The 25,335-nt window shown below is 39.0% G+C and overlaps 1 protein-coding gene across 26 annotated transcripts in view; it reads left to right on the forward strand.

Moving 5' to 3' along the window:
- The window catches only part of EPB41L3 (erythrocyte membrane protein band 4.1 like 3), a 143,323-nt gene extending 135,138 nt beyond the window's left edge, over nucleotides 1-8,185 (forward strand). For 19 of the 26 annotated variants that reach the window (XM_038130115.1, XM_038130114.1, XM_038130112.1 and 16 more), the window contains 7 exons: nucleotides 43-165; nucleotides 684-1,076; nucleotides 2,109-2,240; nucleotides 2,677-2,775; nucleotides 3,862-3,942; nucleotides 4,219-4,335; nucleotides 5,569-8,185. In XM_038130115.1, the coding sequence (XP_037986043.1) occupies nucleotides 43-165; nucleotides 684-1,076; nucleotides 2,109-2,240; nucleotides 2,677-2,775; nucleotides 3,862-3,942; nucleotides 4,219-4,329 (939 nt within the window). In that variant the 3' untranslated portion in view covers nucleotides 4,330-4,335; nucleotides 5,569-8,185. The remainder of the gene's footprint in view (nucleotides 1-42; nucleotides 166-683; nucleotides 1,077-2,108; nucleotides 2,241-2,676; nucleotides 2,776-3,861; nucleotides 3,943-4,218; nucleotides 4,336-5,568) is intronic. The other 7 variants (XM_038130130.1, XM_038130135.1, XM_038130137.1 and 4 more) reach the window with 3 other exon arrangements.
- The last annotated feature ends 17,150 nt before the right edge of the window (nucleotides 8,186-25,335 follow it).

Here is a 25,335-nt window from a genome sequence, read left to right on the forward strand (position 1 = left end):
CCTTTTTCCTGTGTATGACTCTACATTTCTTTGTCTATTTAGACTAAACAGTCCACCAGTGAAAAAACCTTGGATGGTTCAGATATCTTCACTTTAATAGAGTCCGCCAGAAAACCAACTGAGTTCATAGGAGGGGTTACTTCTACTTCCCATACCTGGGCTCAGGTGGCTGCTTGATTCCCTCCATCGATGTCATAACCATGCACCAATTACTTTTTGCTTTTCTATTATTTTGTGGATTTTGCACAATATGGAACTGTATAACTAATGCATGTATTCATGTGTGTTTTCTTCTGATTCAATGGACCACAGCAGAAACTTCACCAAAAAGGAAAAAAAAAAAAGACAACAACCAGCTTTTCTTTCATTTCATTTTATTTTGGTCATTTTGCGGGGTGCTGTATTTTGCCTTTGTAAAACTCACACAAAAATACCAATGAGAAGAGCACCAACATCGAAATTTCTCTTCACTTTAAAAAATTTTGCTTCTTGCTTTGTTTTCCATTTCTGCTGTACCGATTACATCCTGAGACCAAAAATCCATGCAACATGGGAGAAATAACTTGGCAAAATATAATGCCCATTTTTTAAAATTTATGTTCACAGTACATTAAGCTTGGGCACTACTGCAAATATTGTTGTCCGCTTCTGATGCTGAGGGTTTTTTTCCTTTTTCCCTGCAGAGAATAGACACCACGACGTCTCAGGAGATAACTTCCAGTGACATGAAGCAAGCAGTTCAGCCGGATCAGGATACAGTGCAGAAGGTTGTACAGGAGACTGTAGTTGTCAAGGAGAGACATGGGATGGAGGTGCATGCAGGCGGGGATCCTGCTAAAGTGGCCGGACTTACGCCGGATGCCCAGGCTGAGGCAGCGTCGGCGGTGGCTGCCGGCGTGAAAGGGAAGGAGGGCTCTGCTGGGACTGAGGGGGCGAAGGAGGAAAAAAGGGAGGAGGCTGGGAAAGCCCTAACCAAACAGGAAGGAGTCGCTGCCACTGCTTCGTGTGAGCAGGCAGAGGAGCACAGAACAACAGTCCAACTTTCAGAGTCTTTGGAAAGAAAACCTCATTTTGAGGTAACTTGTTGTTAAATTGGTCATATCTGTGCTGAATTGTGAATGTAGGCAATAGTAGGCTAAGTTAATCCCTATAATTGTAAAGTAAAATGTGCCTAGATTGTATGATTGCACTTTTACAGAAAACAGGTTTTTTCTCCTCTTATTTCCTCCTTGCATGTCACCTGCAAGGCTTGCTGCTGGTTTCCATCATTAGCAAAATGCCATGCCTGTTTTACTTGTATCTGCTTTTCGTGCTGCAGAAAAATACCAAATTTCATAGCATTTTATGCAACAGATAACAAGATCAGCTGGCATTCTGTTTGGGAAAGTCCATCGAGGCTGGCAAAGTTCATATGTCCCCAAAGACAGGAAACAGGTTGTTTTTTCCATGCTTGGTGCAATTATATATAAGTGTACTGTGTCTTAAACAGACCAGGTTCCTTATCTTAGCCCCATTAGTAGAATTTCAAGAGCTGTTTTGTGCGGGGTTTTTTCCCTGGAGATAAAAAGACTAAGCTTGGACAGAATTCATTCTCTTGTCATTCTAAGAAAATGTAGAATCACAGATTCTCAGAACAGTTGAGGCTGGAAGGGCCCTCTGGAAGTAATCTGCTCCAATCCCCTGATCAGACAGGGACATCCAGAGTGAGTTGCTGCCCAGGACAATGTCCAGAGAACTTCTGAATATCTTCAAAGAAGGACATTCCACAGTATCCTTGGGCAACCTGTGGAAGTTTTCAGTCACTCTTCACAGTGAAAAAGTGTTCCCCGACGTTCTCAGGGAACCTCCTGTTTTTCAAGTTGTGACCATTGCCTCTTGTAGTATTTAGAGCATTTTGGACTTTGTTTTCGTAAAATCCAGGGAGGTGCTAAATGTTGCCAGCATTATATACATGAATGTACCAGAGTAATGAAAAGAATTTTCTTTTTTTTAATGAAGAATATTTTTTAGTTATTCTTTCTTTGCTCCAAGCAAAAAAAAAAAAATTGTTTTAATAAATCCATAAGCTCTGCTAAATGTTCCAATTCCTTCTTTTTTTATTCATGCAGTCACCAGTTGTGAAGACTGAGACTATAAGTTTCAGCAGTGTTCCTGCTGGTGGTGAAACCCTTGAAATTTCAACAAAGGAAGTGCCAGTAGTCCATACAGAAACAAAAACCATTACATATGAGTCTTCTCAGGTAAGAAATTCTGCAAAAGACATGGTCTAATTTATTGTGCCTTTAAGGAACCAATTTCTTCACCCATCTTTAAGTGTATGCTTTAGTGTGAACTTTTCTAAGTTGTTCAAGTATTAAATATTAGCATGAGGAGGATGTACATAAGAATAACTTACCTGATGGTCACTCTCACGTTGTGGTGTAGGGCCTTTCCAGAACATTGATGAAACTGCAGATTTAAAAGCACCATCTTCTCATCTGTGCTTCCAGAGGGGAAGAGATTCACAGATACACAGAGAAATACTGACACATGATCACCCTAATAGCAGTTTTCTCCTATCATGAGATACTCTCTTTATGAAGAACTATAGAAATAGGGAAGTTTAACAGTCCAGTACTTGATTCCCTGTGCTCAGGATCATTTTTTTGGTGACTGGTTTTCTCTTCTGGTTTCTAGGTGGATTGCGGTGCTGACTCTGAACCAGGTGTATTGATGAGTGCACAAACGATCACATCTGAAACCACCAGCACTACAACTACCACACATATCACCAAAGTGAGTCCTCAGAAAACAGGGAGTTCCTTCTTCACAAGGGTGTATGCTATCTTACCTTTGGTTCTGTGGTTTATTTCAGAATGAGAACACATTCTGATACTCTCTTAACAGAATGTTGCAAATTTACCATAAATACTTGTCTTTATTCACCTGTCTTTGGCTATGCTGAGTTGATTAACACATCATTCAATGACTTGACATGAGTCCTAAACCCTTAAGGTATGTCTATGCAAGCACAAAACCTTGCTGTACAGAAACAGTTGATTTAGCTGCAAATGCTACCTGGAAGTGGAAAGAGTAAAACCACATTGGAATCATATGGAAGCCTGCAAGGAATAATTTGTCTGAACATGAGGCTCCAATGACATGACTATGCCTTTCAGCCCTGAGATTAGCACTGCACGGTGTTGAAAGCACATAGTGAATCTATATCCTGCAGCCATAAAAGGACATTCAGTCAGCTCCAACACCTTGGCTGTGTTTCTGGGTGGTATCCTGAGGAACTTGCCCACAGCCAGACCGAAAGCTCATCTGCACAAACAAACCATGCTGTGTCTTCCAGGTTCTAAGGTAGCATTTAAATAACAGTTCCTCCCTAAATAGAAACTCTCTAAGTGCTGTGACAGCTCTTCTACCAGTATTCACTGAGAATAGGATTTCATCTTTCTGCAGTTAAGTTCCCCCATTAGTAGATGAGCCATACAAAGGCCATGCCACCCCGTATGCCATTCTGAATCAAGCAGTTGGACTTAAATAGTTTAGAATATGGGGCTGTCTGTATTCCCATTCTGTTTTTAATGGGAAAAGTTTGCCAATTTTGACATACAAACATCTCTCTCGATGCATGTGCAGATTAACTCAAATTATAAAATTACCTGTGTCGGAAGGACATCTGGAGGTCATTAGTCCATTCAGAGCATTCAGGCCAACTCCAGAGCTGCTCACTTCTCACTTGCAGTCCAGGTTGTCCCCTCTTTGAGCTGTTTTGGTCCAGTCATGAGAGAGTTCCTGCACTGATCATTCTGGGGATGAGTGGCATCACTGTAAAGTGAGTTACTGACGTGCATTTTTGTGCCTCCCATCTAGACTGTGAAAGGAGGCATCTCAGAGACAAGAATTGAAAAACGAATAGTCATCACAGGAGATGCAGATATTGATCATGATCAGGTAAAATCTACAAACTGCTAAAAAGGCTACCCTGAAGACTGCAAAAGAGAACATTTCTAAACATTGCTTTAACAGATATCCATACTGGCACGCCTTATATTAAACTGGAATAGTAGTTAAATCAGTGATGTTATATTTCATTATGAATGATCATATTTTAATCATTTTCCTCATTTGTAAATTGTGTAATATGTCATGAATCTCTCCACCTTGCTATTGATCATGCATGTTCCACCTCCTTTTTGTTTTTGCCCTTCTGTGGTTTCCTTGGGATAGGCGCTGGCTCAGGCAATTAAAGAAGCCAAAGAGCAGCACCCTGACATGTCAGTGACCAAAGTAGTGGTACATAAAGAGACAGAAATCACACCAGAAGATGGGGAGGATTGACCACAGGTAAGAGGACCAGATGATTTTCCTAGGCATTTACTGGGCTGGCATGTTGCAGATGTTGTTTTCCTACCATATTTCACCTTAACTCTTCACTTTCTCTCACTGGCATTTTCAAGTTGCTGGTTATCAGTTCTGATATTTGAAAGTAAACCCCATGCAGCTCTAGACATCTGCCTTCATTAAACAGTGCCAGCTGGAGAAAGAGAAACTACTCATTTGCTTTTGTTGGCTCTCTGAAAAGTCCTCATTGTCCATGCTTTGTTATAGTCTAATTTTCTACTTCTGAAGTCATAAAAAATCTGTTGTCTGCTTTTGTGTCATTTAAGAACAAAATCAATTTGTTCTTAAAGGTGTGCGTTTTTGTTTAAAAATGCCAGGGGAAAAAACCTACAGCTGCTTTTGAAATGTCTTGTGCAGATATGTTAAAAGTTATGCTTCAGTTCCCAACTTGCAAAGATATGGTCCAACTTGCTTTTAAACGCAGTGAATTAGTTTGTCAGTATTTGGGTGTCTTGGCTTTCTTGTACTTGAAAGAACATTTAATGTTTTAAAGCAGCATTGTTTATCAGGATGAGATGATAATGCAGCTTTCCTTGCGTCCAGCTTTTTCTCAGCAAAGGCATGCTCTCCAATAGTGGCTGGCTAAACAGACGCCTCAATATTCCTATATTTATCCTCTGTGCAGAAACATGTCATGCATACTAACCTGCTATGCAAAAGCTCTTAATGCCAGCACCATTGCACAAATTGCTTTGAATGCTGTATGCAGAAGGGGAAGAAAAAGCTGCTTGTCAGATTTGTTGAATCGATAGCAGCATTTTATTCTTAAAACAATATGTATTCCCTAGCACTTGGTGTAAGTAACAGAGTATAATGCACAGCACCTTTTGAAGCTCTTTGGCTCTCCTGCTTTTGGATATACAGACCCTAAAGAAAACTGAATTTCAGTGTCAGTTATTTATTTGGAAGATGGAACCAGTCACTAAGGAGTGAGTAGCTGTGATTCTTGTGGTATTCTGCTAATTGTTTCAGAGACAGCTCAATGTGGCTTGCTTAAAAGTCAATTGATGTCACTAATTCTTTCCATTGGCGTCAGTGGACTTTGGATTTGGTCCAAGTTGCTTATAGTGGGATATGCCATTTTCAAACAGCTTTTCTTGTGTGAACAAATTGACAAAATCTCTTTTGCAATAGAGAAGTTGCTTTGAATAATTAACTCAGTTCTCTTTTCTGCAGGAATAACCTACAATGCATATGAATCCAGACATGCATACCAGTAGGAATACGAGAACCTATACGGAGTCTCAGTTCCAACCTGACTGACTTGTATCTGTCTATGGAAAATTTCAGTACAGAAGAATTGATCTTGACCGTTAATAAAGAAACTGGCAGAGATACCTTCCCATAGAAAGCAATCTGAATCAGCAGCAGTTAAACAATATTGCATGAAGCAACAATAAAATTACAGAAAAGCAGCATTTTTAATTTTCTTAAAATCTCTAAGTTTTCAGCTTTACCTGCACGTTCATAAACAATATAAACAGTGATCTCATGTAACACATAAACAGTTCATGCCTTTCACAGTTTCTGAAACTCTAAACAAATTAAAATTTGTTAGGTGGCAAGCCTTTTGTTTACGGATAATGTAAATGAAGATTACCCCAAAAATGCTAGAAGCTGTATAGGTACTGTGTATAATGTTTTACCACACATTAGATGTGCCAATAACACAGTTTATTCAGTAAACAACTTGAATCTTATATTTGTTTCATCTGGTTTTATTACTGCCCGATAAACAATGATGAATCTTTACTCTTATCCAAACATATAAATGCTTACAAAGTGTGCTTTGTATACCTGACTGAATACCTTATGAGGTAGTAATGATTTTAGTATATTAACTTTAATGATTTTTGTCAGCATTGTTCAGAGTCAGCTTCCAGTCACCCTTCACAGATCCTAACCTTGTAAATTATGTGTAGTTATTTTGGAGAAAAAAAAAATCTGTATTTTACATAGTTTGCAGCTTTAGAAAATTATTAATCTGAAATAACCGTGATGGTTTTCTATTGATTTCCCTTTTGTTCTCAGAGGAAAAAAAAATCTGTTTGAGAATCTGGTCAGCATTTACTATCTAGTTCTGAGTCAAGCCTTAACCTGTACAGAACGTCCACTGAAAACTCGCTAGTGTCCAGCTCTAATACCCACGGAAGGGATAGCGTCCATTACACTGTCAGCTGCATCTCAACACATGGTGAATGTATGTTTCTGCATAGTGAAATAAAAGTGGTAAATGCATCTGAAATCGTATTGTTCTGTGTCTAAAAGCACCTAGTGGTCTTTAGTATTCAAAACATCAAAATGTTATGTTTGTAAGACTCCACAGGTTTCACTCATGTGCACAGTAGATGTGTTTTGTCTTCAGTGGCTGACACTGCACTGTGCAGACAGTGGGAGTTAGCGGAGAATCCAAAGGGATGACAGTGTTCACCTTTGGGCATATGATGTTTGCAGAGGAAAAGGACTGTTTGGTTCCTTCTGTTTTCTCTGATTCTGTAACATTTCACCGAAGCTAAATGAAGAATTTTGTTGTTGCTTAGAAAGTAAAGGCCAGTAGCGCTTGATCCAGATCCAGTCTCTTTTTTGTACTTTGGCTCTGAAACATGGATAAAATTCTCTTTAAGCAGTATTATTATTACTTACTGGTTCCATTTCTTTTTTTTTTTTTTTTTTTGCTCCTTTGCCACATCTCACTGACACTCCCCTGGCAGTTTAAGAGAAATGAGAAATTTGTTATAATTAATTCACCCTTCAATCTGTATTTCCTTGCTGTATTGAAAGGCAATGGGTACAAGCAGACTTTTCAGGATATAAAGGGCCAAATTTGCCCTTCGTTGTTTACACGGGGCTCCCTCCCATTGAAGTCAATGGATTTGCCTTCAGTGGAGAGCAGGATTTGACCCAGTGACTTGTTAATAAATGTTTATTTTCATAATTTAGAAAGAAAAATAGTATATATAGAGACAATAACCTGTAGATAATAATTAAAAGTAATATCCCAAGGCTTTTAAAGCTTTGCCCTTAGTCTCCAAAACATCTTCCTTCCACCAGCCATTCTTCATGCCTTTAAATCTGGAGTGCTAACGTTGTAACCCCTCCCTGCCCCGCCGTCATTGTTACCTCTCACCTAATGACGACGCAAAGCTGACGGTCTGTTGTGATCTTTGATGGCCCTCTCCTCCTCCTCCTCCTAGCCCAAGACCATCTCTGTTCTCATCCCCCTGAGTGACAGTAGGCTCAGCTCTCTGGTGCTGCTGGTGCCCAGCGGCGGTCAGGGGTGAAGGAGGTCCTCACCCTGTCTTGGCCGGTGGCACACCAGGCCCTCGCTACTGCATCAGGAGTTTAAAAATAGACTCTGAAGCCATATTGATCCTCCTTCAGGTGCCCCTCATGTTGTCAGCTAAGAAACAGCATCGTATTACCTCACAGAGACGCGAGGCGATCGCACGGCCTTCTCTCCAGAGTTAGCATTATATTTTAGCATGGCTTGAGGAGATTGTATTCTGGTGATCCCGCACAGTATGTATGCTGTCTAAAGATACTGCATTGTAGGAAGTTAGTCTCCTTGGAAAGGACACTCGCCACTAAGGTACCGCCTAAGCGCATATAAACTATGAGGAGATGAGAGTGGACAGGCAAGGATATCTCAGTGCCACTGTTGGTAGTAGACCCTTGTTTGGGGGATGGTTCCTGGAAGTTATAGCTTTGGTTTTTGTTAGAAACTGTTTCTTGGGTTGTCTGCCTAATGCTGTGCCACATGAAATAAAGAGCACCTGCCTGTTTCTACCAACCATCTTTTGTCTCCGTCTCTTCTCATTTATTGTTGGTCTTTGTCTGCCTTCTCAACATACACCAACCTGGAAAACAAACCATCAGTGTGTTACTTGTGGGCAGCATTGCCAGCACAGACACCAGCACGGGAGGCAGCCTTACTTGCTACAACTGGAATCCCAGCTTCAATCTTGAGAGAAGTGACTACTCTGAGCCATTATGGTAAGGGCTTTGCACACCAGGCTAGAATGGGCATAGCCAGTGACCACTGCAACAGTGACCATTACACATACAGAAAGAGTGAATACATCACACTGACATTTTTTAAGGCTGCTTGGAATTCCTTGACATTTATGCCCCTGAAGTTTTTTAAGGCTGTCTCATCACAAATGGCAAGTAATGGTGTTTTCTGTGCTCAAGCAAATATGAAAAACAAATAATGTGTTTCTAAATCCATATCCTAGATCAAAGCAAGGGTTTAACAGCTTAGCTTTATTTCTTCCCAGAGCAGATTTAGACAGCTGGTGAGATGATGTGCTTCATCTGTACAACAATTTGTATCTGCAAAAATGATAGCTCCTGATAAATAGTTCTTCATAGCATATAAATTGGACATTGAGTCTAGGCTTCAGTTTGGCAATCACACTGGCAAATCTTGCTGCAGGTTTCTTTCCTTACACCAGAACAGTTCTGTCAGTTCAGATCAGAACACCCATTTACAAGCTTGACCTTTGTATCTTCACAGGAATTAAGGAAGAGAAAAAGAAATACATTCCTCTTTTTTATACCAGAGCAATAATTGTCAAGATTCTTCAGAACTAGGAATCAAATCATTACTTTTAATGATGTTTCCTATTGAAGGTTTGTGACATGCCTGAGGCAATGCTGAGATCTCCTGCAGTCCTATCTAGATCCCACGGTACAGTGGTGCTTTGAGGTACTGTGGATGGACTATGGCTGGACAAGTGGATTGGTTTGAGAAACACTAACTCTATTTCTTATGTTATTTTTAAAGAAAGAAAAATAAGTACTTTTCTTAAATCTATAGAATCCAAAGGCTATATCAATCTTACACTGCCAATAGTGGGTTTCTCTGTCTTTTGTCACTAATGGTATGCCACATCAGCAAAGTCTGCCCATGGTTGCTCCAGTGCTTCAGAGCAACACACAATACCAGCCTTCCTAATTAAAAGTCGGTCATACTTTAAATGACTATTATCATTTATGCATCTTGTAGTTCCATCTCAAGGATTTACATATAGATAAGCAATGGGATATCATGTTGTTAGTTTTTCTATTTTCTATAAAAATGTTTTCTGTACGTTTCTGTATTCACTAACTGTAACCAGATTATTCCATTACCTTGGAATAATGTTAGCCCCTGTTCAGACTGTACATTGGTCTGGTTGATGCCTTTTGTTCCCAACTCCACCTTTTTTTCTAACTCCTATTAAATATCAGTCTTGCTCCTCAGCTGGAACTAATGGTTCCTGTAAGAGCTCCTGGAGCAGAATTTCAAAAATCCTTGTTTAAAGGAAACCAATGTGCTCAAATTACACAAAAAAAAAAAAAGTCAGTCAACTTTCTTCCATTATCTCATGTTCCCAAATTCAGCTATAACCTCCATAAATCAATGACCTCACCCTTGCAGCTGAAATGACCATCACTCACTGTAAGTAGAATTAATGGCCTGTCTTTGAGCATGACTACAGTGACATAAAAAGGAAAAGAAAAATGAGAAAGAGTTCTGACACTGGAAATTGTTTTCATTTTTAAAGACATTAGATTTTTATTTCTGCAGTCTACCAGCTCTACTTTCTCCAGTACAAAACTTAAATTACAAACCTTTTATTCTTGGGTGGGGTGTTTTTTTGGTTTTTTGGGTTTTTGGGTTTTTTTTGTCCAGAGTTGGCTAGGTATTTCTTTTCCATTTTCTAGAAGTATCTTTGCTGTCTGCTGTGGTGAGGTGTACCATGATTCTTCTGTGCATAACCAAAGCTTGGGCAATGCCAACTAATGGGAGCTGCAAAAAAGCAGATCCCAGAATGTGTGCACCTTTTGAGCTGCCTGAATTACAGCCCAGAGGGTGCGTTTCCACACAAGCCTTGCCTTACAGTGCACGTGTAAAGTACTGGCCATGTGTTATTTGATGGATAATCCTGGGTGGCTGTAGTGTAAAAGATACAAGATTAGACAAAGCACAGTAGAGGGCTCAGGGAAGGGTGTATCATAAATTGTACAAAAATGCAAAGAAACAAATTGAAGCAATATATCTGAGTATGCAAAGCAAATAATTAAGATCTTTCAAAGGCTTTTCCAGTAGGAAAAGTCCAGCTTTCTTGTTTCCTTAAATAAAGGGTGTTTCTAGCCCAGATGTCCTTTCTCAGTAGATTTAGGAGGCTATTTCTCAGACATACTGGTTTTCTGGCCAAACAGTTGATGCATTTGGCATATGAAGGCTTCTAAAGGCATTTATATTCCTGTGGTCCAATTTCCAATCAATTTCCAACTTAGATAGATGTGAATCATTTTAAATAGTCACAAAGGTGGTGACAATATAACTACTCATCTTTAGAGCTCCTAAATCCTAAGCTACTGGACTAGCATACACACACATTTCCACAGAACATTATTTGTTCTAAGATTATGAAAGTTTCATCTAAGGTGATGAAATCATCCCTGAATATCCATTAAACGATATATTTTTGGTTTGGTTTGTTTCTTTCCATTCAAAATGCCATCTGGTGATTGACATATAACAAGATTTTTTTTCCTGCAACCAGATGAGATGTCAGTACAGGTACTTTTTGACATATCATTCTATAAAAAGGGAACAACACAAAAACTCTGCAGTGTGTGGCCTGATATCACAGAAATAAATGACTGACTTGAATACCTGTGCGATATGGTTCTTGTAATGAGGACACATCTGCTTACTCTGGGAAGACAGCCTGTAATAGTTATCCCACCACTTCCCAGTTATTTTAAACTCTTTTTGTTCCTTCTTGCTTACTTTCATAGTCTTCAACTTAACCCACCTGTGCTTGATCTGTCAGGCTTCTCTCTGCATCTTTTCTTCTTCCAACTTTTCTCCCAGCTTTTAAGCAAACTGCATCTGATGCTTCTCTTTCTATTCATTTTGCTGTTTCTTCTTACCACACCCATCAACTTTCTTTAAAGTCTTGCTAATTCTCTGTCCTGCAGTCTTCCCAACTCATCCATAACCACTTCAACTCCTACAGTGATGATACATCCCATCCTTAAATGCATATTTATTTGCTTTCATATCTCTCTACAAATTTCAGTCTTGGTTCATTCTTCTCATTCCTGGTGTCTTTCCAATGAGTGATTTTATCAAGCAGCGCTTTCTGATATTTTTTTATAGCCACTTTCTCCCTCTTCAACCTTCATCTGATCTCTTTCAACATTTGCTCATTTTCGGTCACGTTGACACTTGGACCTTTCATGTTTTCTGGTCCATTAGCTTTGATGAGTTGTCATCTGCTTTCAGACCTTTCAAACCCCATCCCTACTTTCTCTGCTCCTCTTTCTGACCTGTCACTGAAAAGCATGCATGATGGAAATGCTGTAGTTTGCCTTCAGTACAATAAACATTCTTTTCTCTAACAATATTAAACTACACTCTTCTATTTAAATAAATCTCACCCCCCAATAAGGCAATCTATGTGCTGCCTGTTGCTTTTACTTATTTCTGCATGGGCACCTGCCCATACCTTCCAAGGAGAGCATAATTACATGCAGAATTAACAAGCAGAATGACTATTACCAGCCTATCTACTTCCTCTTCATTCTCAACTTGCCCTTTTCACAGCCATAGAAGTGTTTTGTCTACCTCAATCCTGAAAGCCTCAACACATCCTCATGATTGCATCCCAAGGGATCTTTCTCCTCACAATATCAATTTCCGAAATTTTTACTTTCTCTCATGGTAAAAATGTCTGCTTGGGTCCCCCCTAGTCTCAATATCACATCTAGGATCATGTTGTCAACATTACCTAGAACTGCTCTCTCCCACTCTGGAGGCCAGCCTGTTTTTCCCACAAGAGATAGCACAGCAGCTCTTCTCCAGTCTCAGGCTCAGGACCAGTACTTTTCTGTTGTCCCCCATGACTTGCCCTCTCTGTAGACACATTCCACACTTTTCTGTCTCAATCCTGTCCTCCAATCTGTGTTCACTTAAGTCCTTCTGACTCTCTATCCGCTCTTTTAGCAAAGGCCCTCCTTGTTTCACTCCACTTTTCTGTGGAAACCTTTGGAGCTCGTGGCATGCCTCCAGTCTTCCTTTACACTGCCTTGCTGTGATCTTGCCCAGGAATGTGGATTCAGCCAGCCCATATTTCTGTCTAACTTACTGAAAGGGTTAGTATTGCTTCTCTTCAAGCAATCTGTGTATATTTACATCTGCGGCTGTTTAGCAGAAACAGCTCTGTCATGTGTGTTACCACATTAGGACTTCTGTGTGAAGGCAAAATGGACATCCCCCCAGGAAATGTGCTATTAGTTAGTGTATGAGAATAAAGAGGTAACCTCATTGCTATGTTGATAAATAAACTGTTCTGGAATAAACTGCCAGTTTTATTTCCACTGATAAAAAGGCCCATGACCAAATGGGTGTCTTCACTGGGGCCCCGCATTGCGGTCTCTGAACTGGAGCTGGATTCTACCTGATCTGCTCAGAGCAAGGGCTGAGGAACAGGACTGTTTCCCCCCATTCTAGTACACATGACCCTTACATAAACCTTAGGAATACAGTGAAATGTTCTGATCCACGCAAGCCAGGCTGCTGTGACACAGGCTAGCAAAACAGGTTTCAGTGCATTTGTACTGAAGTGATGCATCAACACCAGTCATGCTCCTAAGCTCTCCTTCAGTACATTTAATGCTGCAGGAGGAAGATGGCATAGCAGAGGAGAGGCAGGCAAAGCAGAGGCTCTGCCATAGCCTTGTGGGTGACAGAAACCTTGGCTTGCACCCTGCATGTTCATCTGTGTCGTGAAGTACATAAATCACCCCAGCAATTAAAGCTAATGGATGTTGAGACAACAGTACACTCAGTTGGCTACCTACCCAAATTTTATCATTATATGTCCTTGTTTTTCCAGAAATATATGTACAATGTGGGAAGCTGATTCTAGTTTCTCCAGTGAAGTATGTTAATCTCCTATTGACAATTAACCCTGCAGTGTCAAGGAAGCCACCTGGGGCTGTGGCAGGCCAAATTCCAGTGCTCTAGTGATTTGGAACAATGTGGGGTTTTTTTTGTCAAAAGAAAACTAATTTGGCCAAAACTAAAAACCTGCCTTTCACAGTGATGTGAAAAGATCCCACCATCAGCCTTTTCAAAATTCCATTAAAATCACCAGTATTGTTGACATGTTATGGTGGCAAAATCAATTCCTTGGAACTTATTTTTGAGCCTGAGGAAGATGATGTGACTGAAAGGCAAGGGAATTGGTAATAGTTCAGGATCAAGAAGGCTGCATCTTATGCACGAGTCTCAGTAAAAAACTTTGCTATCATGTCAAACTCTATAATGTCTCTACAGCTTTAATTTTGTACTTCTTTAAGGCAAAAGCAATGGTGGCAAAGGGCAAGAAAAATCTTGTGGCTACTCATAAAAGAACAATCATGTGGAAGAAAGAAAACCTCCAGGTATGTGCAAGTAAAATAAGGGAGTAGTGTTGCAGCAGATGGTGATACAGAACAACTAATGGCTATGTGGGTTTTGTAAAACTCTTGGGGTTTTTTGTTTAGGAAAATGAGGTAAGGCAGAAAGTGCTAATGCAGAACTTCTGTAAAGGTAACACAACCTATTTGTTTAAGTGAAGCTTGCTAAAAAAATAAATCAGACAAAATGTACCACAGGTGTAACAAAAAGTTCAGATATGCAAGACAACATATCTCTTCTGTTAGCATGTATTCTGTAAAATGTACTCTTAGTCATAAATTACTAGCATTGCTGTCTCCACAAGGAGTGAAAATAGCCATGGACTAATATCAATCCACCATCTGAAACAGCCATATTTCATCTTTACATGCTATTACTTGATGGCCTCGATGAAGAGAGATAAGAACAGAAAAGGCCATCCCCATAAATGCTTGAATTGCTGGTTTTGTTGCTAAATTCCCCAGCATGTCCTCAGATTATATAATACTAACCTGTATCTCTAATCATGTCTTTAGATACCAACAGCTGTGTTGTTATTTGGTGATATTTTTAATGTGTGCCAGGGAGGAACCAGGGAATAGAATCTATATCCAATGCCTGCACAGTTGCTGTGCTGATGGTTCAGCCATGAGGAAAAATTTCAAGGGATTTCATTATGCAGTAATATTTGCATTTGTATTTTCCCCATCATAAACAGGCATGAAACTATAAATTGTGTGAACGAGATTGAAGTATTTCAACACTAAACCAGTTATATCTCCGTACCTACATGAAACTATGCAAAGCAGCTATTGTTGAGACTCCCAAGTGATCTGATTTCAGCTGTACATAATTTGATAATGATGTTCACCTTAAATTATCTGCTTGGTCAAAGAAGACTTGCATGTTCAGCTACTCTGGCAAATAGATTCGTTATCAGTCAATTAGTAAAGCTTTTGTCAAAATTGGTGCACGCTGTGTTGGCACCAACAATTAAAACTCACCCACTTCTTGCACTGTTTTGCTGCTGGAGAGAGAAATAATGATCTTTTGAGACAACAGTAGTATCTAAGACCTGCTAATATAGATGTCTCTGCATCCATTTCTCTCCCAGAAGAAGAAAAAAATTAATTAAGGCAGCAGAATTTCCCTCTTGATTGTCTTGGGAATACACTGATGGATAGAAGTCATAATCCCATGCAGGCTTTGCTTCTGACAGGGCAAGCAATTGTCCTCAGAAGATGTGGTATTTGAGAGTACTGAGGGCACTGGATCTGATGGTGTCTTTTGGATCTGGTGGTGCCTTTCCCGGCTGGTTTTCAGCCATCTCCTTGCCAGCCCTTCCTGCCCAGTTACACTGTAATTAACCTAGAACTGCCTCTCCTAGTTCTGCTTCTGCTTCCTGTGTCCCTTCCAGGTGTTCTGCAGGGTTTGTCACTGTTATGCATTATGGACCCCTTAGTTCTCATCCTTCTTCTAACAAAACTTTCAGCTTCATCTCCATCATTTTCTCCAGGATGAAATCACAGCCACACTTCCTGCTGAGCTCTACTGTCATCTTCCTGGAGCAAAAAACCACCGACACAAGTCGCAAGACCTGAAGATCTGACCTTACCAAGTGTTTTGTATTCAACCTACAAATACAATATCCCTACTACCTTGATGACAGAAATTTTCATTGGCATCCATATCCATGTAAGGTGGCAGAGAAACTTCCCTCATGCCAACTTACTTGTCAGCCAATACCTGTGGCCTGCTCAGAGCCTGCTGTGATGGCAGTCAGAGCTAGGATCTTTCCACATTATCACACCCATGTACTGGGTCCCAGTCCCTTTTCTGGATATGACAGTATTAGTCTTTCTGGTAGAAGGACAGAAATGCATAAAATAGCTACCTAAAAAGAAGTTGAAGCCTATAAAATTTAACACCCTCCTCTACTATTTTCTGGTTTTAATTTTATCCAATGATAGCTGCAATATGTCTATATCTATTCTCCAACAATTATCCCTTACAAATTCATAGTTCTTTATACCCTGCTGCTGTGGCTGATGAGCAGAAGTTCACAAATGCAGCGTGTGTTAGTATTATTGCCATCAGAAAACAATTTTTCGTCTGTATTCAATATACCCCATTGCAAATATTAAGGTATAATTAATCTCATGGCTGGTGCAGAATTAGTTGACTATTACCTTCAGTATCCTTAATAGGAACTTCTTTTAGACTGAGCTCAGTCATTTGATGTGCAGAAACAGGCATTCCTCTCAAATTCACATGAAGGTGACTTCAACAGTAAGAAGCATTGCACCAACACTGCAAAGGTGAAAAAAAGGTCAGTACCTTCCCTCAGACAGTTTGTATTTTTGCTTCACTGGGAAAGACATGCCCATCCCCTTCACAACAGCAATCTGCTGTCATTCAGAGATAGTTTCCTCCACATGTCCATTTTGTGTGCTATGCTGGTCATCAGCATGTTTTGTCAAGATCTTGCTTTTGCAGGTGATAGGACAACCAAAACATTGGCAGCAATTCCTTTACTTTTGCATTCTCTTTATGTTTGAAATAGAATTATCAGGTAGTTCTCAGATCAGCCTTTGCAAATGACAGGGAAACCTGTCATTTTGATTTGATATTATTTTCTCTATCTTTGTTCCAATGCAAGTACAAATGAATTAAGCATGGCAGTGGCAGTGGGAAGGCACAGCTTCCAAGATATGAGAGGAAATCTCACTGGGAGATGTTGTCTCAAGACATGGAAATATGCAATGTGGGAATTAAAGTATGCATATTCCTTTCCACAGTGCCAGACAGCGAAAGAGCTGCGACAGACCTAGAAGGAAATAAAGCATCTGCCTATATCACACAGGGAAACATAAATATTTGTCTCTAAAAAGAGATTTAATGTGGAAAAGAAGGTCTGTGTACCCTGAGGTCTAGGAGTCAAAATAACCTGAACAGATGGGTCTGGAGGATGTAACCCTAAAAGAAGGCTAGAGCAAACAACAGATCTATGGCAGATTTACCAGGTTGTGCTGAAAGCAGGAGAAGTAATTTGGAACAGAAAATTGGCTATATGTTTGCACTGCAACAACCAAATTTGTGAACAGTACTTGCTAGATATGTTACTTTTGTTAGTACAAGATTTGGAATCTGACTTGAAGCCAGATGAGAAAAGAGAAAGGTTTTCTGCTGTGGCAGGTTTTGTTGTGGCAGCAAACAGAACTCTGCAAGGTCTTCCCATTTCTATATAAAACCTTCTAGGATGTTACTAAATTTTATACAGAATGTATACATTCCACTGTTAGCAGGAACTCAAACTATCTCTTAAAGCCCTCTTGCCCTTTAAAACTGTGTATCTTTAAATGTTGCAGGAAACTGTTTGTGCAGTATTTTTCTGAAGTATGATCTTGCCTCAGAATTTTACTTCAGAAGTCCAATATGCCTTCAAGCAAGATTTTTCCACCCAATATCTGTCAGTAAAATCACTAGCAATCAAAGCAAACCCTAGAACTACAATATCAGAGCAGCCTCATAATTACAGCAAGGAAAATCAAGGTCTATGAACATGACAGGTCTTTCAGGGCCCAAACTGGTGAGGTTTATTTTACCAGGTGAAGGTAAGTCATGAGGCAAATACACCTTAACTTTGTTAATTGTGTTTTTCTTCCATGGGAAACTGTAAATACACAATCCAGAAGCTCCTGACTGTGCCTCTAGGTTTAAGCCAGTGTATTGAACACAGGTTGTATTGAACACAGGTTGTATACCTGGCATGATATTTGCTGACTTATTTCACATGGACACACTGCAAAAAGAGAGGAACTAATAACAATTAGGTTGATCATCAGTAGTTTGTTTTACTATACTCTCTTGAACCGCTGCTCATGGTCCACGGCTTCATTTTGCAAGTTAGAGAACACATACAGAACAAGAATGTGGATTCTTCCACTAAACAGCTTGTGGACAATGCAAGAGAGGACTGCTTAGAGAGACCTAGGTGAATAGAAAGGGATGTGAGGGGTAAAGGATCCCAGTGCGCATGGCTCGTCTACTACAAAGAGTTTTAAAAGGGGAACTTTTAAGTAGGGCATGAGAAACACTTTATTCATGTTTATAGAGAATTTCCAGAACAAACTCAAAATAGTCCCACAATGACTGAGAGAAAACCTAAGGCAAACTAAGAAAGTAAAATGAAAGGTTTGATGGCTTGACTAGTGCCAGGATATGATTGTGGGTGCCAATGAGGTAAGAAACTAAACTGTACCAAGGTACAATGGAGCTAAAGTTCACAGAGAATTTTATTCAGGGAAGACACAAACTCAGTAATCATGCTTGGGGGGAGTTTTCAGATAAACTTATAAGGATGAGGAAATGGGCAGTAATAATCATCCATCAACAAGGAGCTCACTGACATCTGAGCATGAGGGCCTTGAGAAGTGGAGAAAGACATTCAACAGACAACAGTAAGTCAAAATTAAAGGCAATGCTCTATAGTGTCCACATACCTGGTACCCAGGAGATAAGAGAAGGGTCAGGTGAGATTGAGTGCTCTTTATGTCAGAGTGGGTGAGAGTATTTGAAAATAAGAAGACTAGAAAGTAAAGGCTGTCACATCCTTTCTCTGGTCTTTCTGCACAAGTGATCTTGAGAGGGAAAAGATACCCAAATTTTTCTTGAGTTACTGCTTATGTAAAACTTCTGTGAGCAAGATATTGTATGTTCTGGAAAAGCAAAGTAATTAGCTGAGCAGAATGCATGGTTAAATTGCTCCTGCAAAACAAGCAAGCAAAAAGTTTTAACAGTGTGTTAGAGGACTACAACAGAATATTGCTGAATCAAAGCAGCCTGCAATGCCTAAGGCTGTTATGACATATTTAGCCTCTGTATTGACAATACATAATCCTGTGGCTCTTTAACTGTCACAGCAAAACATGCAAGCATATATAGTACTGTTAACACTTAGTGTAGTAGGCTAATAGACAACATACTGATCCAAAGCTCTAACAGATGCTCTGACTTGTGCAGTGCATGAAATACTTAAATATTGTGATCATTAGCAGCCTCTTCTTGAGTATCAAATGCAGTCTCAGGCACCACAATATGAAAAAGTCATAAAGCTGTCAGGGAGCATCCAAAGGAGTGCCATGAAGCTGGTGAAGGATCTCCAGGAGAAGCCTTATGAGGCAGAAGTCACTTGGTTTGTTCAGTCTGGACAAGAGGAGACTGAGGGGAGACCTCATTGCAGCTACAACATCTCACAAGGGAAAGCAGAGGGACAGGATCCTCACCCAAAGGGTGATTGAAGGAACAGCTTCCCAGGGAAGAAGTCATAACACCAAGCCTGACAGAGTTCAAAAACCATTTGGACAGTGCTCTCAGGCACAGGGTGTGATTTTTGGGGTGGTCCTGTGCAGGGCCAGGAGTCAGACTTTGGCGATGTCTCTGGATCCCAGTCAATGCAAGATATTCTGTGATTCTAACAGTCTGTGTGTGATTAACCTACCAAGCTGTATGCTCTTAAGCTAATAAATTCACTTTTTTTTTTTCTTTTTAATACATAGCTACACCTGAGCTTTTAAAGCTAGAGGGCTAGCAAAGGCTATCTCAGGTTCTCCTGAAATATGATGGTGATTATGTTAGCAAAAGAAAATCCCTGAGAATTGTATAGCACTTACATTTGGTGATCTTAAAACAAACAAAAAATTTCCTGCTATTTTTCTTTAAATTTGGATTTGGACCGAGTTAAAACACAGCTAAGTGCAGATTTTATGTGTTACAGTATCTCCTGAGAAGCATTTGCCCTCCCAAGTGCAAAAGACACTGCATGGGTTAAAAGTGAAATGATTTCTGGAATATTTTGTGGATCTCATATACATGTGGATGTCATGTCTAAAGAGAGGGGCTTCTGCTACTGAAATGAATGATATCTACAGAATCTATGTCAATATAAGAGGTGAAGTTTATAGCTGCTGTCATTTCACTCTCACTCCTGCTGTGTTTCAGACTGTTTGAAAGACGCCTCTGAAATCAGGGCTCGTACTGTTAAGGTACCAATTGTATGCCCTAAGAAATTTCTAGTGCATGCTAGGACTGGTTTCACAGGCACTGATGGGAGAAATTCACAGAATGGTGTCATGGTTTAAGTCAGAAAAAACAGCCACTTTCTCTCATATGTGTGTATTTGAAGCAAGAGTTATCCTAGCACTTTGATTTGCTTAAATGTGTATGGAAACTTGCTTGTTGTCATTTTAACAGCTGTGAAAGCTGGTAAGTACGCACACCTAAGGCTGACGGGTTTACTTCTATTAATAACAATATAACTTATTAACATAAGAGAAAGTCTGGAAAATGCTGCAGTTACAAAATATCTCTAGCTTAAAATGTGCACAAATAATCCCAATTATCATTTAAGTGAGAGCTACCACAATGGACAGCACTGGCCAGCAGTGAAAATTTATATTATATATATTTAATTTATATTATATAAATATTATCTATTAATTATTTTTATTTATATTATATTTATAATTTATATATTATGTGAAAATTTATATTTTGACTATGGTAAGCTCAGAGAATGAGAGTCAATATGCAATAGCAGTGTACCATACACCTGCTTTATTTGCACATCTCTCCCCCCAACAGGTCGGAACATCCACAATGGCTAGTTGCATTTGATTTACGGAGTGATGATAATTGAGATGGAAAAGTCTGTGAAGGCAAAGAATCTATTTTAAAGCACTCTAGGCTTTTCCACCTGGCACCCATCATTGAAGGATGATCCAGACTGGTAACATTACTTTCTGTAAATTGGACTACTTGGCAGACAGTAGGCAGAGCCAGCATGTTAATATTATGAAAATTGTTCCCTGTCCTCTCCATCCCTATCCCATTTGTCTTATGTTACAAACAGGTACTGGGACCAAGGAGAGACTGTAAGAATTGCTCCTGAACTGTGCATTTCTGTTATGGTATTTATGCAAGGTTTTTGAGAAGTTGCTGTATCCTCATTGGTATCATAGTTGGATGGTTAGTGACTTAGTTGTGAAACTCCTCTAGAGTTTTCCAAGAAGACATTCTTATTTTAGCATATGTTTCTCTTCCACATTTATGAGACCAGCTGACTGCTTTCATATCAAAATAAAACATGAAGGCAGATTGCAGAATATAGAAAGCAGAAACGGTTGCTTAGCCATCCACCTTGAATTCTGTGAATAAATACAGACAGAATGGTAAATGCAGGTTAGTTAAGTTGCCAATGCATAACATAATCAGTGTAAATTTGCAAATTCTGCTGCATGTATACTGTAAGTGATAAATGTAACTCTATTTTAAAGCACATAACTCTATTTCATAGCACATTTCAGGCAAAAAGACTTCTTGTATTACCACCACAGGCTGTAGTTGTATCACTCACAGTTTTGGCTGAGATGTCAGTGGGCATTTAAGTCCCAAGTATGTATGAGGTAAAGCAGAATGAGTAATGTTTGGGATGAGCATAAGGCATGATTGTTATTAATCTCTTCATACTGAGACTGAGCAATGTTCACTTGCTCCAAGTAATTTGGCAGTCACAGCTGCTGGAAATATTTATATGTGCTCTGTGAAAAAGACTCTAACAGACTGTAGTTATAAAGCATAAATTGTTCAAACCGGGCAAATGTAACTTCTACTTATTTCCATGGGACTAATAATTCACACAAGCGTGTCATTTATTGCAAGTTATGCTTCCTGCACTTCCTGCAACTTTTACAGTATTGAAGCACACACCTGAATGTGGTTGAAAAGTCCATGTGCAGCTGAATTCAGTTTGAAAAACACACACACACAATACTGGGTACTCAAGCAGATGAAAGAATCTTGATCAAACAAGCTGGTAAGAATAGCCTGTTTTGGCAGAAATTTTGACAATCTGTGGCTGAACAAGGAAGGCCAAGTCCAACTGTACATGACTGCACTAGGAGAAGCAGCACACCACATCCAGTTACCATTTTAGTGTGCAGTAGCTATAGCCCATGGATTTTTTCCAATTTTCCAACCACTTTTATACAAACTCTTGGAATTGGAAAATCCAGAGGTTTCCTGCCTCAGTCAGAAGCACTTATCAGTACTATAACTTCTTGCTGCAGCAAGAAACTGAAAATTAAATTGTTTGCTATACCTGTTGCAATATACTTTTTTATGTTCTAGTCCTTACATTTCTTATTTTATTAACAGTGTTTACCCATCTTCCTAAGGACATACTTTATCCCTGGGGACCTTGTACATTAGTTGCATGCATCTAACCCATTATCTCAGAAGTCAAGGGCAGATTATTTTGCCATGGGTTAAAAATTACAAGCTACAGTATATTGAGTTATTTTCAAGCTTCTGCAATGGTAGCAAAGCCAACCTACAGCTATTAGGGTGCCCTGAAACACCACTGAAGAGTGCTGTGTTTAAAGTCAATATAGAAACACAGGTACATGTGAGCTTCAGACAGACAAATTATTGTGTTTTTTGACACTAAACTTCATAGGAAACTGGATTAAAAAAAAAAAAGGAATTTGTGGAGTATGCTCTGGTAATATCAGACTTTTAAATAAAACAAAACAGCCAATGACACCAACAAAAAAAACCAACAAAAAACAAACAAAAAAACCCCAAACCACACTAAAACCCAACCAAACAAACACAACAAAACCAACAAATTTCCAAACCCTAGTCCCTTTGCTTGGAATACTCTGTTCTGGTAATTCCCTGTCTGAATTGACATGAAGGATGCAGTCCTATAAAGGCAAAATGAATAGGGCTCCACAAAGAGGGGAGAAGTTAAACTGTTGTATATGTCCTTGCTTGTGGGCACCTGTCATATCTGTCACCACGGTCCATACTGACAGCAGAGGAAAGTGTTTTGTTGGGTGCTACATGTTATTTTTTTACGGCTGCATATATTTTTTTGTAGTCCAGTAAATACTGAGGACTCTTCCAAGCCTCTGGAAGATGCTGAGTAGACAAGGAAAAATAGAAGGAGGAGAAAAGGGAAGAGCTGCTTAAATTGTATTGTTAGTATTTCCAGCACATCATTGCTTTGATATACTTTCCTTTAGATCTCTTAGCAATTTATAAAACTGTGGCAAGGCGATTTGTTTAAGATTGAACAACAGATGTATTGATCATGGTTGAAATCTATTATCCTTAACAGACACCTGTTTTTCTTCTGGATATGTTTTTGAATTCAAACTCACAGCCTTTAATTTATATGTATTTGAGAGATTATTTAAAGGGAAATGGCTGGTATATACAAATTGGCAACTATTTTCCCTTACCTCTCTCACCTGCAGTTTTCAGTTAATTTGACTGTAATTTCTGATCTTTTGTAAAGCTTTTTTAGGTATTTCTGAGACGATAAAAATCATTCTTATCTACAGTTTATATACCTGCATACCAGTAAAGATTTCTCTGTAGCCACCAAATCCCATAACCAACAATAAAATCCCTTCATATTGAAGTATCATGAGGTCTAAAAATGATAACAGGATATCTTTTCTTTTGGGCAAACAATCAGCTACATGATGTAAAGATGAAGCTTACACTAATAAGGAACATGGAAGAAGATCTAGACTAGTTGACAGGGGATTGCTTTTGTTTTAAACAGTAAAACTAATAGGATTCAGTATAACCATTGTCTTTATTCCACATTGTTCACACTGTGTAGCACATGAGGATACAAGTAGCCTCAATACATTAAAGTAATAAATTAAATACTGCTTTTGCAAAATCCAGTTCTAAGAAGGCAGACAAGGCAGTAATAATACTTATACTAATTCTATTAATTCAACAGGATTTTCATTTTTCAAAACTCCCATTAAACTAAATGGAGAGCTAGGGTTTTTTTTTTTCATTTCTAAGAAATGAAACTGATGATTTACAGTAATAGCTTTGGAGAAATATAGCTTTATCAAAAAATAAATTCTGTTGCATCTGAAGAGACGTAGGATGTGTCCAGTCCTATCTTTAACACTGCTTGACAGTGTCTCCCATGGAAATCAATGGGAGCCATTCAAGGTACTTTCTTGGATGTTGGATGTGATCTCTGAATGCTATGGCATTTGAAAAGCTCCTGAAAAATAGAGGAGCACATTTAAAAAAAATCCCCAAAAGTAGGCTTACATTTTTCTTTCATAATCTAACATACAACTTTTTAATGTTCTTGAGACTACTAAGAGACAAAGGTAGGCAACATTATAATTTAAATCCCCTTTTGCCTTTCCCTTAAAAATTCATTTACACTTCTACTTTAATTTGGTACATTTGTTTCTTAAATTCTTTGTACAGAGCCCTAGAGAGGGATATTTTTCAATGGGTTTAAAAGATTATTTCATAGCTCTATGCATTTTTCTCAACCAAAATCTTATCAATTTTTTGTGTATATGAAGTGATGTGTTCAAAAGTTAATGTTAGTCAATAAGCCAGTATTATCTATGTATTGCATTATAAATTATGGGCCCACATCTGCTTCCCCAAGGAGGGGCAATATTCCTAGTGACTATGAGGAGAATGAGCTCAAGCAAATTTCTAGCCAGCAATTTTTTTCCCAGCTTCATTTCTCTTCCTAACAGGCCTATGGTAGTCACAAGATGTTTGTATGCACCTCAGGTAACACACATAAATATAAGAAATAAAATCCTCCCTGCAAAAATCCATTGTATTCTGCAACTGGGCAGTGACCAATGTCCTGTATCTGCATTTATGAACAGAATAATTGTTCTTAGTATGCAGGATCATGACATCTCCATAACTGTGCTGCCTTTCAGAACAGGCATTTTGATGGCCTAATGGGGTATCATCCTCTCTCCTTGAAGACCATGTCTTTCCATTAACTTGACATTGATTCAAAATGCTTTTCATTCCACAAGTCCTTTATACAATTATTTGTTCATTGCACCCCTTGCTAAGGGCTGACCCACATAAAAGGAGAAGGAGCTGTTTCTATAGATCAAGCAAAAGAATAGTCTGATTTCTAGAAATTTAGGATTAGAGCTTTGGTAATCTGAGAGCCTGAGCAGTTAAGACTGCATCATAATGCAAATACACAGAGGATCACAGTGAAGATTACTAAAGTAACCTTAATTCTTCCTTCTTTATCCATGGAGTGCTTAACTTCAAAGCACTACTTTTCTTTTAATGCAGGCTTTTGGCAGTTGCAGTATTTCACAGACGGGCAAGCCAAAAAGAACACTGTAACCATCTAATTTGACCGCCTATATAAAACAGGAGACAATGTGACTTGCTGCTGTTACTTTGAGCCAATTAACTAGGGTGTGACTAAGCATAACTTTGAAAGGCATCCATTTTTTCACTTGAGGATTTTGAGAGATGAAGAATCCATTAGTTTTCTTGCTGGTTTATTTCAACAGTTAATCATTCCCTCTGTTTAGAAATAAAGTATGCATCATTGCTTATCTGAATGGTTTCATGGTCCCAGCTTCCAGCTACAGACAATTCAAGTCTTTGGATTAAAGATC

Source organism: Motacilla alba, chromosome 2 (genome assembly GCF_015832195.1).
Source record: "Motacilla alba alba isolate MOTALB_02 chromosome 2, Motacilla_alba_V1.0_pri, whole genome shotgun sequence".
NCBI classification, from domain to species: Eukaryota; Metazoa; Chordata; class Aves; order Passeriformes; family Motacillidae; genus Motacilla; species Motacilla alba.